Below are 17,252 nucleotides of genomic sequence, written 5' to 3'. Positions count from 1 at the left end.
CTCCTATCCTCTGCATTGCAAAGGGAATTCTTATCCACCGGACTACCAGGGGAAGTCCCTGGATCCTCTTACATAATGGTGTTTTTGCTAGTTTATGTATGATATCTTTTTCTAACTAGATAACAATTCACAACAAGTTAAAAAGTTATAGGAATGTACCAGTTTTGAGTAAACTACAAATTTCACCCTTCAAAATCCATATACGAAGTAATTAGGGCAGAGAGAATACAGCATGATATATTCCAACCTTACAGAGATCAAGTCCGAAAGGACAATGTGACTTGGGTTGCGTTTAGAAAAAAAAATCAACTGAGATATTTATTATTACCAATTGTAAGCAACTGGCGAAAAGGAGGGTAGATCTTACTGTACCCAGAAATTAATAAAACACTTGAAAAAACAAATATAAATTTAATAATAAACATTATGGTCAGGTTGTTTATTAAGGAAGCAACCACACATACAAGTTCGGCTATAGAAATGTTTGCAAATCAAACTTCATGTGATCTAAAAGGACCATGCGTAATGTCAAAAATGGACGCCTGTACATTCAATAAAAAGTTAAATATACATAGTCTAGATCATTCTAGAGTTATACAAACATCTGGGGACACATATGTATCTTATTTTCTTCAGAAAAACGTTTTTATAAAAGTGATGTATTGAGATAATAATTTTAAAAAGTATCTGACAATTATGAATGGTCCCCAGTATTACAAAATGTGATTTTCAGGGTATGAAAACCAAAAAAAGCCAACTCTTCAGAGTGTTTTATATTATACAAACAAGTTTTGTAAAAAATGATCCAGCAAATGCTTGAGTTAAGAATATTTATATTTTTCCAATTCTTTACACTTTTATTAACACACTTACAAAAAAATAACATTCAAACACTGAAAAATTAAATAACTTTGGAAGCAGAGCTCATAGCTTTCTGCTCACATATAAGTGACAATTCTGGGCTGTTGGCACAAAAAAATAATCAACATTCATAAAACCCTTACTACTATATATCAAACATAAGTTAAAATCATAGGCACTAGTTTATCAAATCCACATTTCATCTGTAAGAGTAACCACAGCGAATCCTTATATTTTTCCCAAACAGAAAAATTGGCAATACACAAAGGCTTTCTAGTAAAAAGGCAATTTTTCTCTTTAGGAAACTAAAAGCCAATAGTCTGTGGTAGTATAACAGCAGGTAAAATAATACTTTACCTAACTCAGATCCATCATGTTCTTAACAAGTGATGAAAATTTTAATTAAAGAAAAATAGACATTTTTTTTTTCTGATGCAGCCATTAAAAAAAAAGCTAAATAACCTGAATATTCCTTTTGAAACTGATAATCTAACTTAAAAATGTAATGGGTGTTTTGTAAGAGTTAAAATTCCTTTTAATTATTAGATTGCAGCATTTTTTTTTTTTTTTTTTTTTTGCAATGTTGCACTGAAAACTGAGACCTATTTTTCCTCTTGTGTATACGTGGTTTAAAAGAGACAGTGGCTAGCTCTTTTACTTACTTAGATTTTTACAAGAGATACCCCTCTACCCGAAACAGATGCATTATCTTCCTCTGAAAAGCAACATTTTTAAGTTCATCATTATATGTGGAATTCTGGCGCCATCCTTTCCTGACCCACCCCCATCACCCTCAAATCCAAGAATAAAATTTCTTCCTTGCATTATACACCAAAATACACTAGCACTGGCAGTTTAAACTTCCAGCAGCTGTGCTAACTGAATGACTCCTTACTGGTCAAGCTAATCAAGACTACCATCATGTCCATCATGGCAGAACAGCGGTCTTGATCTTAAAAGTTTTATCCTTCTCTCAACCTATAAACCTCAGTACTATCCTGAATATAAGCTTCCCATTTCTCTCTCAATTTCTTTTGCCAACTTACAGAATGTCTTTGCCTAACAGAAGATGAACGTATGTTCAAATATCTAAAATCCTTGAATGACCTGACTGCCAATATTTTAGAGCTCTACAAATTAAATATTTTAAAACAGACCTCACCATGAAAAAATGAGAAGTCTGCAGAAGATGGAAGCTTTAGTCTAGTAATAGTCAAATAAAATCCAAATTAGTTATTTCTAGGATATACATAAGGGCCATCACAGAGCAAGTGTTTAACAGGTTAGAGTCATATGTAGTAGGTTTCATTTGTACCCCCAAATCCCAAAACTGACGTCAGACAGAATCTAAAAGGGACAGTATTTTCAAAGGGTGTTTTGAAACAGTTGCTCAGTTTAAAGCAGATCAACTTAAATAGGATTCAGCAGGCTATAATTTCCCACCACATAATAGGCTGCTAGGTCAATTAATAGTAACAATACAACTGTCATTACCAGAGTTTTTGAACGTTAAGTGCATAGATTACACTCCCTCCCCCTTATTGTATGGTTTTGTTCCAGGTTATAAGCACTGAAGTGGTGTTATTTATATCAAGAATAAAGACACATACTACTTGCTCTTTTCCCATCATGGAAACCTGCTAATAAAAACAAGATCTCTTAGTCCTGCGACAGATAACAGCATGTGAAGAAGTTGGCTTCAATAGCAAAGGCTATCTTTCCTGAGCCAGGAGCTATAAAGTTTAGAAAGATTGTACAACTGATATTAAGCCCTTTTGGCAATCAAAACAAACACACAAAAGTCTGATGTGTCGATGCAACATGATGGATGCACGGTGTAACACTATCTGGTGGTGGTGATATGTGAGCTACATCCAAAACTTAAGATTAAACAAAATGACAATTTTTCTAATGAATCTGTAAAAATAATTTATAGGATTCTCCCAAATTTAGGTATTGTGTTTAAATCTTTAGCCCAGGTTTCTTCCCACCCTGTCCCCTTCCATCTCAATCTAGTTTCCTGGAGTACTAGTGAAACATTGTAGATAATTAGTCAGAATATTAGTTCTCATTAACACAAATATTTATTGATACTATGTATACAGTAACTTAGGTTGAATGTGAAGTTTTGGATAGCTAGAATTCACCTTGTGCACAAAGGTATGCTCTCATTTACAGATGGGCATTTCTCTTTGGCATCCATTAGGTTTTTGCCCAGATATTGGCCTCTGTCAAATATTAAAAAATCAATTTAGTTGCTATTAAATAAAACTAAAAGTGATTCCATGGAGAGTGATTGTATGATTACCAAACACATCTGATGTTAAATGTCATTAAAGTGCTGTTTGATCATCTCTGTCAATTTGTGCTAATTAAGACAGAGAGGGCTGGGATTTTATAAATCCCAAGAGTCTTATCTGAACAGTCTGCATATAAAAGTTGTCTTTTAGCCTGGTGAAGGGGTATCCATGAAGCTGTGGACCTCTGCATTCTTGTCTTTGCTGGTCAGTAACAGCCATCTTTCCAACTGTCATCTTTCATATTGCCATAGGTTTTAGGAGCTGGCAAGGATCTGAAATAAAGCAGTTTTACAGAATGATTTGCAAGGTTTTATGGAACATTACCATGCAATCTTCCACACATATCAATTACTTTGTAGGTTGCAACACAATCCAATGTTCCAGGGGACTGCTGAGATCAAAGCTCTAAACAGCTATTAGCACGACCATTCTACATCAGGCATGTCCACAACTTTTAAGTTTTACTGGGCATCAGGTAACTGCACTAACCTCTTTTTTGTTAACACAGACACTGCAGTAAGAGAAAAGACTGTCTTGTCTTTTCCAACCAAATGGATCACCAAACTTATTACTTACTTATTTGAGGGGTAAACTGATGCACGTGTTATCAGTGGCACAGTGTCACCATCATTAGAGGCAAAACGGGACAGTGCTTAAAAGGACTCTGAAGTCAGACATACTTGGAACTGTATGTTGCTAGTTGAAGTCTCAGGCAAATTACTTAACTTCATTAAATTTTAATATTCTCTGAAAAATAGGCATAATAACAGTACCTATACATCTAATGCTATAGTAAAAATTAAGTAAGGTGTGCATGTGCATGCTAAGTCGCTTTAGCCGTGACCGACTCTGCGACCCTATGGACTGAAGCCTGCCAGGCTCCTCTGTCCATGAGATTCTCCAGGCAAGAATACTGGCATGGGTTGCCATTTTTTCCTCCAAGGGATCATCCTGACGCAGGGATTGAAAAACTGTTGTACTCTACTGAACTCAAAAATGTAATATATTATCTTAGAATAAAAGAAGTATGGTTAATTCAGTTTCAATGCTTAAGGCACAAAAGCACTTCTTTCATGCAAATAAATATTTCAAGTTTAATACATTCAACACCTAATGATGGTGGTAAGCACAGTCCTTACCACCATATCTGAAAGGTACAGATATGACTACATATACGTGACTCCCAATCTGGGTAGGCTCAGAATCATCTGAAGATTAAACAAACAAATTTAAAAACAGCATACCTACAGATCTGGGGCTTCACACCAGACCTACTTTGTGGGCAAAACTCAGGCCTCTATATTTACATAAATTCCACAGAACATTCTGAACTGTAGTGAGATTTGAAAACCAACATCCTGGATTACACACTCAGACCTGACAGCTAAAAGTTTTATCTTAAATCTCATTGTAGGTTCTACTATACTTTTAATATCTTTACTGAATCGCATTATATTCAAAATGAACAAATACCACAACTAGATGGAGTGGTTCTAACAATTTTTCCTAGGAATTCACCAAGATGCTTAATCATACCAGGCATCTGGGCCAATTTAATCTGAATCAAAGTGATATAATACCCCAATGTCCCAAGTGAGAATTTCTTGAAAGTAATGTTTTATTCAAATTTTAATGATTTTGGTGGGAACCCACTAAGACTCCTGATCTTCACTATCAGAACTGAAGGTAATTCCTGTCTACCCACCTTCCTATACTCAAGAAGGTCAAAACAGAGTATTTGCCACTTACCTGCGAACAGGCTGTGCAAGTTTGCTGCGAGGCACTGGTATACCCCCAGCAGAAGGGGCACTGGGTCTGGGCAAGCCACTTCTCATCACAGTTGTCCCTGCAGGTCTGGTTAGAGTAGTGCTGTTGATATTGCTGGGAGGATTTGCTGGGACTGTGTTCTGAACCATGGGAGGCCCAGGTGAGGAAGTGGTTTGCATGAGTTGTGTTGTTTCTTGGCTACCAGGAGAACCAGAGCCATGGTTACTAAATGCTTTTACTGGTTGCCGAAGAGCCAAAGGAGATGGTGCTGCAGGGGAGCGGAATTTACCTGGAGAAGGTACTGCAGAATGGCAAAGAAAAATCAATGTTTTCAGTGGAAATCAAGTGCAAGTGAAACTGCTGCTTTATGACTGGGCACCAGTACATCTGTATTCCTGAAAATTCACTCTATAGAAATGCAAGGAGCAAAGAATATTTCTGGGGTAATATAGACATTTACATAAAGATCACTAGCAGCTCTTAAGTAACCAAGTCCTTACTCAGAGGACTGTAGCTATCCTTGATAACAGTGTTTTAATTTTTAACTAGGTCAGCTAGGAATCCACAATAACAGAAAAGACACTGCAGCATTCTGTTTCAGCACGGCAACCAACCTAAGCCACATTCTAGAGGTGAAAAAAGTGCTGGCTACTAGATGGTTGACTAGAATTTCAAACACACTTTCCCCTCAAAGAAACAATCATGTAAACATGTATCAAGTACCTGGAAAGTAAGTCCTCTCTCATCCACAGTGTAACTTAAATTTTAGAAACTGAACCTGCTTCTACTGTGCTTCAGCAAGTAAGGAAGTTAAAATCTAGGGCACATCAAGAACTATATGAAGTCATAGGATAGAGACAGTATGTTTTGCTGGAATGTCAATTCTACTAAGTAGTTAGTTAAAAGACATTATTAAAACAAGTAATGATACACAAAAGAATTAAATGTACAATTGAAGTAATTTTTGTCAAAATAAGACTTCAAAATAAATTTTATTAATGTGGTGGTCCCTTAGCATTGTAAGCTCAGATGTTGCGGGATTCATTTGTCCTTTCCTGCTTATTCTATTTGGATAAATCACCTCTGGAAGGTTTCTTCAAATACCTATGAATGCCTACATACAATATAAATAAAAAATATTACCTTAACATGCTTTACCTAACAAAGAACTCTGGAGTGGGGGTTCACGAGTGAATGATAGATGGGGGTAAGGGAGGAGAGTTCAGAGGAAAAGGGAGAAAGAAATCAGAGTCACCCTATTCTCTCTGAACCTGCATTACTTTGCCTAAGATATGAATAGAGAGAAAGCTTGACTGTGTATCAAAATCCCAAGGAACATTAAAAGAAGGGGAGAGGGGCCCAAGCACCATGCCCAGAAAATCTAGTTTGGAATGAAATCAATATACTTATTTTAAAACCACAATAGAAGCTTCCGACCATGTTGACAAAAACAGGACAGGGCTTACCCTACTGCTATAAGCACCTCTATAATTTGGGTAAGATACATAAAAACGATTTTCAAATACTGAACAACAGGCAGTACAGGACTGTAATTCCTGAGAGAAGGAAAATAAATGTGATGAGCTCTCTGGCTTTTTTTGGGGAGGGGATGGTAGTGGATTTTTTGGATTATAGAATGAGGAGGATGATCCAGAGAATATCAAAATTATCTTGCTGAGTTGAGGAGACAAAAATTGGACTCTGAGGGGCAAAGTACCTTAGAGGAGGGAGGTGCTCCAGAAGACCTCTATAACTCAGGCCTGTTTGAACCTCTGCCTGAATACTGAGCTGTGCATTCACCAAGTAAAGCTCCATATGACTGAGCAAAGAAGGCATGTAGTAAACTGAACAGTTTCCAAAGCTTATACAGGACTAGGACACGTTTGAGTTTCAACCAGTTAGAGCAGAGAATCCTTGCCAAATATTCAGGGCAATCAGGGGACACTCTAAAAGGAATAAACTAGTTCTAGAATAAAACAACTCTAAATCCACTCTAACAAAACTCAACAAAAAGCCACTAAAGCAGGGATCAGCAAGTTACCACTCATGGGAAACTAAAATGCTTTTGTAAATAAAGTTTGATTAGAATATGGCAACATTTGTATGTTTATATTTATTGTCTATGGCTGCTTTCCAGCTACAAAGTAAAACAGTTACAATAGAGACCGTATCACCCATGATCCTAAAATATTTACTATCTGGTCCTTTAAGAAAATGTTTGCTGATCCTTGCTCTAAGGATCACGCTAATCTATAAATAACTGTTTACCAGAACAAAGTCCACACTATTTAAAATTAGATAACAAAATCCAGCATATAACATAAAACTTCACAATGTCTACTAACCAATAAAAACTAGTAGACATATAAAGAAACTGTAAAGTGATAACCAAAACTAGGCTAAAAATTAGTCAGGACAAACAGATTAAGAAGTCACAGGGATGACTGAGCTACTGTAATAGTTTATAAAAACTATTACATACAAGCTTAAGGATATAAAAAAATATAGACATGAGATGAGAATTAAAAGATTTTTTGAAGAGCTAGATAGAACTTTTTTTAAAAACTTTAGGAATTCTATTATTATTATTTTTGGCTGGACCTTGTGGCTTGTGGAGAGAAAACAGACTTAAAAAAAAGTCTCCCAAGGCAATAAACATAAAAGTGAAAATAAACAAATAGGACATAATCAAACTTACAAGCTTTTGTATAACAAAGGAAACCATAAACAAAATGAATAAACAACTTAAAGAATGGTATAACATATTTATAAATGATGGGACAAACAAGGACTTAATTTCCAAAATATACAAACAGCTCATATAACTGAACAAAAAACAACCAACCAATTGAAAACTGGGCAGAAGACCTACATAGACATTTCTCCAAAGACGACATACAGGTGGGCAATGCGCACATGAAAAGATACTCAACATCACTAATCATAAGAACAATTCAAATCAAATCTATGATAAGGTATCACCTCACACCCATCAGAAAGGCCATGATAAAAAACTCTACAAAATAATAAATGTTGGAGATGGTGTGGAGAAAAAGGAACCCTCCTACACTGTTGGTGGGAATGTAAACTGATGCAGCCACTATGGAGAACAGTACAGAGGATCCAAAAAATTAAAAACAGATCTACCATATGATCCAGCAATCCCACTCCCAGGCAAACATCCAGACAAAACCACAATTCAAAAAGATAAACACAGTCCTATGTTCACAGCAGAACTATTCACAATAGCAAAGACCTGGAAACAACCTGAATATCAATCAACAGATGAATGGATAAACAAGATGTGTTACATATACACAATAGAATACTACTCAGTTGTGAAAAAAAGAATGAAATAATGCCATTTGCAGCAACATGGATGAACCTAGAGATTATGAGACTAAGTGAAATATGTTAAAAAAAGAAAGACAGATAACATATATCACTTATATGTGGAATATAAAATATGACACAAATGAACCTATTTATGAAACAGAAACAGACACAGAGAACAGACTTGTGGTTGCCAAGGGGGAATGAAGTGGGGGGAGGGATGGATTGGGAGTTTCGGATTAGCAGAGGCAAACCATTATATACAGAATGGATAAACAACAGGATCCTATTGCATAGCACAAGGAACTACATTCAATATCCTGTGATAAAACCATAATTAAAAAGAATTTTTTAAAATGTATATATATGTATAACTGAATCACTTTGTTGTACAGCAGAAATTAACACAGCATTGTAAACCAACTATTAATACTTCAACAGAAAAAAAGAAAGAAAGAAACGAACAGAATTTTCAGGGACCTGCAGGGTTACAAGAGGCTTACATCTGTATATCACTGGAATAATAGGAAGAAAGGACAAAGAGAGGACAAAAAGTATAGTGGGAAACAATGACTTCCTTATATGAAAACTCACCATATTTGCTAAAGGACATAAACCTTCAGATTCAAAAAACTAAGAGAACACTAAACTAGATAAATCCAAAGCAATCCATGTCAAAACACATCACAGTTAAACTTTTGAACACGAAACACAATAAAAACCTTGAAGTCAGAGAGAGAGATAATACATAACCTATAGGGGAAGATGAATTTTTAACAACAGTGGACTTCTCATCATAACCCACGGAGATTAGAAGGAAAGTGGCATAAACTTTTCAAGAGTTGAAAGAAAAGAAATGTCAATGCAGAATCCTATACCCAGAGAAAATATCCTAGAAAAATTAAGGGAAAATCAAGACATTCTCAAGACAAGAAAACTAAGACAATGTGTGGGCAGCAGACCCATTTCCTCCCCACCACCCTGCCAAAAAAACCCAGCCGAACAAGTTCTATAAAACAGGCAGAAAATGATAAAAAGATGGAACCCTGGAATACCAGAAAGGAAGAAAGAATAAGGTAAACAAAAATATATGCAGACACACAGGCTTTCCCGCTCCTTGAGTTTTCAAAATTATATTTGCAGGTTTAAGAAAAATTTGTAATACTAATGTCATTGGAAATATTTAAGTAAATATTTATGACAATTATAAATAGGGTGAGGGTAAAGATACATGAAAAAAGGTAAGGTTTACTACTTGAACTGATAAAATGACAACATCAACAGTGAAGTGAAGTGAAAGTCGCTCAGTCATGTCCGACTCTTTGTGACCCCATGGACTATACAGTCCATGCAATTCTCCAGGCCAGAATACTGGAGTGGGTAGCCTTTCCCTTCTCCACAGGACCTTCCCAACCCAGAGATCGAATCCAGGTCTCCCGCATTGCAGGCAGATTCTTTACCAGTTGAGCCTCAAGGGAAGCCCAAGAATACTGGAGTGGGTAGCCTATCCCTTCTCCAGTGGATCTTTCCGACCCAGGAATCAAACCAGGGTCTCCTGCATTACAGGTGGGTTCTTTACCAACTGAGCTATGAGAGACTGATATGATGTAATGCATATATAATGTAATACAGTCACTACAATAACTATGCAAATATATGCACTCAAAAACACTACATTTAAGTCATTTGTGGTTGCCATAGTGGAGACAGAAAATCAGACAAAGTTGGTCCAAAGGTACAAACTTCCAATTATAAGACTAATAAGTACCAGGGGTATAATGTATTGATAGAACTTAATTAACTGCTATATGTTATATATGAAAGTTGCTAAAAGAGTGAATCTTAAGATTTTTTGGTTTTGTAGCTGCATGAGATGATGGATGTTCACTAAACTTAATTGGCTATCATTTCATAATGTATGGAAATCAAATCATTATGTTGTATATCTTATATATATACAGTGTTGTATGCCAATTACATCTCAATAAAACTAAAAGGGAAAAAACAGTGTAAGTCAAAAGGGAATTCTAAAGAATGTTCAAGTAACCCACAGGAATGCAAGAAAAAGAAAACAGATAAATGAAAAATAGGGAAAACAAACAGAAAACAACAAATAAAACGGCAGACTTTTAAGCATATCAATAATTACACGAAATGTAAATGGCCCATCTGTATCAATTATTAAGCCAGATTTGGTAGAAATGCATTTAAAATATAACCTAAGTTTATGCTGCCTATAAGAAAATCACTTCAAATATAAAAATATAGGGAGGTTGAAAGTTAAGGGATGGAAAAAGATATATCATGCCAACAATACAAAACGCAAAGCATGATGTTTACAGTAACATCAGATAATTAAAAAGAAAATTACACAGGACAAGGAAGGATAATACATAATGAAAGCAGGGTCAAATTACCAAGACAAGCCAATCTTAAATGTGTACATACTAAAGACAGCTATAAACATGTGAAGGAAATACTTTGAACTGAAAGGAGAAATAGACAAACCCATAACAGTTGGAGATTTCAACATCTCCCTCTCAACTAATAGAACTAGACAGAAAACAAGCAAGTGTATGTAAAAACTCAACATCATCACCACCAATCATAGGATCTAATTGACATTTATATCAACAGAACAGTTTACTCAACAACAGGAGAAAACACATTCTTTTCAAGTGTCCACAGAAGCCAAGTCAAGATAGACTATACCCTGGGCCATAAAGCCAACTTCAACAAGTTTTTAAAAAACTGAAATGACAAAGAGTACTTTCTCTGAACATAATACAATGAAACTAGAAATCAATAACTAAAAGGTAACAAAGATTTTAAAAATCACCTGAAAACCAAACAATACACTTGAATATAAATTTTATAATATATGGAACTGAATAAAAATTAAAATACAAAATATCAAAGTTTGTGGGTCATAATTAGAAAGTCTTACATCAGTAATCTAAGTTCCTATCTTCAAAAACCTAGAAAAAGTAGAGTAAAAAAACTCAAAGCAAGCAGAAGAAAATAATAAAGAGCAAAAATTAATGAGACTGAAAATAGAAGAGCACAGAAAAAAAAAAATCAATGAAATAGAGAGTTCTTTCACAACTGACAAACCTGACAAAATAAAAAGGAGAGAAAATACACAGTATCAGTAGTGAAATGGGATATCACTACAGACCCTGGAGACATTAAAAGGATCATAAGGGAGTACTGAGAACAATTCTACACATGTTAATTTGACAATTTAGATGAAAAGAACCAATTGTTCAAAATGCACAAACTACCATGACTCATCTGGTATGTAACAGATAAACTGAATGGCTGTATAATTATTAAGGAAACTGATAACCAACAATGGATCGTCTAGTCAAAGCTACGGTTTTTCCAGTAGTCATGTATGGATGTGAGAGCTGGACTATAAAGAAAGCTGAGTGCCAAAGATTGGTGCTTTTAAACTGTGGTGTTGGAGAAGACTTTGAGAGTCCCTTGGACTGCAAGGAGATCAAATCAGCCAATTCTAAAGGAAATCAATCCTGAATATTCACTGCAAGGACTGATGCTGAAGCTAAAACTCCATTACTTTGGCCACCTGACGCAAAGAACCAAATCCTTAGAAAAGACCCTGCTGCTGGGAAAGACTGAAGGCAGGAGGAGAAGAGGACGACAGAGGATGAGATGGTTGGATGGCATCACCGACGCGATGGACATGAGTTTGAGCAGGCTTCGGGAGTTGGTGATGGACAGGAAGGCCTGGCATGCTGCAGTCCATGGGGTCACAAAGAGTCAGACATGACTGAATGACTGAACTGAACTGACTGAACTGAATTTCATAACTCGAAATCCTCTGAAAGAGAAACCTCCAGGCACAGACAACTTCACTGAAAAAATCTACCAAATGTTTAAAGAGGAATTAACATCAATTCCATATACTCTCTACCGGAAAAGAGAAGAGGAGAGAATAAATCAAAATTCATTTTATGAAATATCAGCCATAATATCAAAACAGAAAAAGACAGCGTCAAAAAAGAAACTTGAAGACCAATACCTCTCAGGAATATGGACATAAAACTCTTAAAATACAAACAGAAAGAACTCAGTGATATATAAAAATATTATACACCATGATCAAGTGGGGTTTTTTTCCAGGATACAAAGATAGTTCAATATTTGAAAATCAATCAACATAATCCTCCACAATAACAGGCTAAAGAAGAAAAAGTACATGAGCCCACCTATTTTCGATGGAAAAAAGCATTTGACAAAGTTCAACACATATTCATGACAAAATTTTCAGAAAAACATGGAATAGGAACTTCAACTTGATAAAAAGCACCTACAAAAAAATCTACAGCTAACATTATACTTACACGATATAACAATATAAACAATATATAATAATAACCTCAGATATGCAGATAACACCACCCTTATGGCAGAAAGCAAAGAACTAAAGAGCATCTTGATGAAAGTGAAAGAGGAGAGTAAAAAAGTTGGCTTAAAGCTCAACATTCAGAAAACTAAGTCATGGTATCTGGTCCCATCACTTTACGGCAAATAGATGGGGAAACAATGGAAACAGTGTCAGACTTTATTTTTTGGGGCTCCAAATTCACTGCAGATGGTGGCTGCAGCAATGAAATTAAAAGACGCTTGCTCCTTGGAAGAAAAGTTATGACCAACCTAGACAGCATATTAAAAAGCAGAGACATTACTTTGCCAACAAAGGTCTGTCTAGTCAAAGCTATGGTTTTTCCAGTAGTCATGTATGGATGTGAGAGTTGGACTATAAAGAAAGCTGAGCGCTGAAGAATTGATGCTTTTAAACTGTGGTGTTGCAGAAGACTTGAGAATCCCTTGGACTGTAAGGAGATCAAATCAAGTCAACCCTAAAGGAAATCAGTCCTGAATATTCACTGCAAGGACTGATGCTGAAGCTGAAACCCCGATACTTTGGCCACTTGATGCGAAGAACTGACTCATTTGAATAGACCCTGATGCTGGGAAAGATTGAGGGTTGGAGGAGAAGGGGATGACAGAGGATGAGATGGTTGGATGGCATCACCAATGCGATGGACATGAGTTTGAGTAAACTCCGGGAGTTGGCATACTGCTGTCCATGGGGTTGCAGAGAGTCAGACATGACTGAGTGACTGAACTGAACTGAACTGAACATTATATTTAATGAGGAAAGACTGAATGCTTCCCCTCTAAGATCAGGAACAAGGTAAGGATATATGCTCTCATCACTCTTATGCAACTCAGTGCTAGAAGTTCCAGTGAGTGCAATAAATAAGAAAACAAAACAATGGACCTTAGGTTGGTGCAAACATAACTGAGGTTTTTTACATTGTTGAAACTTGCCATTTGATACTGGAATACATTCTTAATAAAGGTGGTCATGTTACACATCACTTTAATTCACATTTCTTGCTTTATGCTTTTTGCTAATGACTTATTACTTATTTTTTATATTTTAGACTATGAAAATGATGTTAGACAAAAAACAACTTCAAGTGATTTTCTTATTTGGTTCAAAATGGGTCATAAAGCAGCGGAGACAACTCACAGCATCAAGAACACATTTGGCCCAGGAACTGCTAGCGAACATACAGTGCAGTGGTGGTTCAAGAACTTTTACAAAGGAGAAGAGAGCACTGCAGAGGAGGAGCATAGTGGCCATCCATTGGAAGATGCCAACTGAGACACATCATCGAAGCTAATCCTCTTACAACTAACCACATGAGAAGTTGCCTAAGTCTCAATGTCGACAATTCTGTGGTGGTTTGGCAGAGGAAGCAAATTGGGAAGATGAAAAGCTCAGTTAGTGGGTGCCTCATGAACTGACTGCAAATCAGAAAATTGTCATTTTGAAGTGTTGTCTTCTTTTATTCCACACAATGAGCCATTTTAAAATCCTATTGTGATGTATGATGAAACCAGGATTTTGTATGACAACCAATGAGGACCAGCTCATGGCTGGACTGAGAAGATCCAAAGAACTCCGGATCTCTCATCAATCGACTACCATTTCTTCAAGCATCTTCGACAACTTTTTGCAGGGAAAATGGATCCACAACCACAGGAGGCAGAAAATGCTTTCCAAGAGTTCATCAAATCCCGAAGTACAGATTTTTATGCTCTAGGAATAAGCAAACCTATTTCTCATTGGCAAAAATGTTTCTATTGTAATGGTTCCTATTTTGATTAATAAAGATGTGTTTGAGTCTAGTTATGATTTAAAATTCATAGTACAAAACTGTAATTACTCTTGCATCAACCTAATAGATTTCTGAGAAAGACTGAGGGCAGAGGGAGAAGAAAGTGTCAGAGGATGAGATGGCTGGACGGCATCACTGATGCTGTGGACACGAACTTGGGCAAACTCCAGGAGATAGTGAGGGACAGGGAGGCCGGAAATACTGCAGTCCATAGGGTCACAAAGAGTCAGACACAACTGGGCGACTGAACAACAACAACAACAGGTTAGGAAAAAAAAAAACCTCTTTTTACACAGAAAATCCCAAGGAATCTAAAAAACAGACAAAAAATAAAATCTTCCAGAAATTCTAAGCTCAGGAAAGTCACAAAATTGAAGATAAACATACAAAAACCGATTATATTTCTATATGCCAGCAGTAAGTGTATGGAAATATAAATTTTAAATGCAATACCATTTGCACTGCACCCCAAAATAGAGTAAAATAAATACATAGATGTAAATCTAACAAAACAAGTTTCAGCAAATACCATAGGTTAGCTGTGAAGATCAAATGAGTAATGTATAAGCAAACTGTTAATAAAATGTAAAATATTACAGGATTTATAAGACAAATCATATCCATGCCTCCCATACCCAGGGAATGTGGTGCCTCTCAGCCTGCTGCAGCTCAGTTCTCTGGAAAGATATTCAACAATGCCACTCAGGACAGTCTCCTGGGCTGTTCTGATAAACTGACTAAAATATAGGCATTAAGTAGACTCAGAAAGTTTATTTGTGGGGCTACTATCCTACGCAGGTTTGATAAGATATGACACCAAGGCATACTAAAGTTTTAATGGCTGACAAGTAATCATAAAAAAGTCTTTGATTTCTTCTTTCATTAGTATACAGTACTTGCCATTATTTTTCTAAGCATATAAAGAGAATATTTATTAAACATAAAGGCAGAAGAAACCTGTGAGAATCGACTTCACTAGCTTTTCTTCCATATATACAAAAACACTGATAGATAATAAATAAGCTACCAACAAACATCTGCAGCATCAGCAGCATTATTCACAATAGGTACAAAATGGGAAACAACTCAAATGTCCACCAACTGATGAATGGATAGACAAAATTGGTTTGTGTCCATACAATGGGATATTATTTGGCAATAAAAAAGGAACAAAGTACTAATACATGCTAAATACGAAGAACTTTGGAAATGTTATGGTAAGTGAAATAAGCCAGCTGCAAAGATCACATATTGTATGAATCTATTGATATGAAATGTTTAGCACAGGCAAATCCAGAGATAGATTAGTGGTTGCCAGTGCCTGGAAGGAGTGGAGAATGGGGACTGACTGCTAACGGGCACTGTATTTCTTATGGGGTGATGAAAATTTCTAAAATCAGACAGTGGTTAACAGTTGCTCAACTTATGAACTGACCTTTGAGTAATTCAAGGAGTTAGAGGTGCTGACCATTTTCACATGGAAAATCCACATATAACTCTGCAGTTGGCCCTCTGTGTGCATGGTTCTGCACCTGTGGATTCAGCCACTACAGACTGTGTAGTAGTGTAGCACATGTGAACAGTGAAAAAAATCCATGTATAAGTGAACCCACACAGTTCAAACCCATGTTGTTCACAGGTTAACTGTATCACCCTTTTTTTGCATACACTTTAAAAGAATGAATTTTAAAATAAGGGAGGGGAATAAAAGCAAGAAACCTCAGAAAATAAACAGCCCTATTTTTGAACAGTTCCCTAAAACAACAGAAGAGGGAGCACTACAGCCATAAATTAGAAACTTAAAACTCCCTTTCTAAGTGTTTAGAAAACCAATTTCACAGAACAATAAAAAACAGAAAGAATGAGGCCAAATTTCATATAAAGCTATTATATGAAAAAAAAAAAGAAAATAAGAAAATAAATAGAATACTACTTCTACTAATGGTGAAATCTTGCCAAATATGTCTACGATGCATACACAACAAAGGTCCATCTAGTCAAAGCTATGGTTTTTCCAGTAGTCATATATGGATGTGAGAGCTGGATTATAAAGAAAGCTGAGCACCGAAGAATTGATGCTTTTGAAGTGTGGTGTTGGAGAAGACTCTTGAGAGTCCCCTGGACTGCAAGGAGATCAAATCAGTCCTTCCTAAAGGAAATTAGTCCTGAATATTCATCAGAAGGACTGATGCTGAAGCTGAAACTCCAATCCTTTGGCCACCTCATGCGAAGAACTGACTCATTTGAACGGACAAAGAGTTAATCTCAAAAATATACAAGCAACTCCTGCAGCTCAATTCCAGAAAAATAAATGACCCAATCAAAAAGTGGGCCAAAGAACTAAACAAACATTTCTCCAAAGAAGACATACAGATGGCTAACAAACATATGAAAAGATGCTCAACATCACTCATTATCAGAGAAATGCAAATCAAAACCACAATGAGGTACCATTTCACGCCAGTCAGAATGGCTGCTATCCAAAAGTCTGCAAGAAATAGATGCTAAAGAGGGTGTGGAGAAAAGGGAACCCTCTTACACTGTTGGTGGGAATGCAAACTAGTACAGCCACTATGGAGAACAGTGTGGAGATTCCTTAAAAAAACTGGAAATAGAACTGCCATACGACCCAGCAATCCCACTGCTGGGCATACACACCGAGAAACCAGAATTGAAAGAGACACATGTACCCCAATATTCATCGCAGCACTGTTTATAATAGCCAGGACACGGAAGCAACCTAGATGTCCATCAGCAGATGAATGGATAAGAA

General features: G+C 36.3%; 1 protein-coding gene across 2 annotated transcripts in view; it reads right to left on the bottom strand.

Moving 5' to 3' along the window:
- Positions 1–406: 406 nt before the first annotated feature.
- Positions 407–17,252, bottom strand: part of SLAIN2 (SLAIN motif family member 2) — a 70,039-nt gene continuing 53,193 nt past the window's right edge. For both annotated transcript variants that reach the window (XM_055588508.1, XM_055588509.1), the window contains 2 exons: positions 4,911–5,229; positions 407–3,433 (listed from right to left, as the gene is read on the bottom strand). In XM_055588508.1, coding sequence (XP_055444483.1) covers positions 3,367–3,433; positions 4,911–5,229 — 386 coding nt within the window. In that variant the 3' untranslated portion in view covers positions 407–3,366. The remainder of the gene's footprint in view (positions 3,434–4,910; positions 5,230–17,252) is intronic.

This window comes from Bubalus kerabau, chromosome 7, assembly GCF_029407905.1.
Source record: "Bubalus kerabau isolate K-KA32 ecotype Philippines breed swamp buffalo chromosome 7, PCC_UOA_SB_1v2, whole genome shotgun sequence".
NCBI lineage: Eukaryota > Metazoa > Chordata > Mammalia > Artiodactyla > Bovidae > Bubalus > Bubalus kerabau.
The sequence above is the reverse complement of the archived record's forward strand: the minus strand, read 5'-3'. Positions and strand labels throughout refer to the sequence as shown.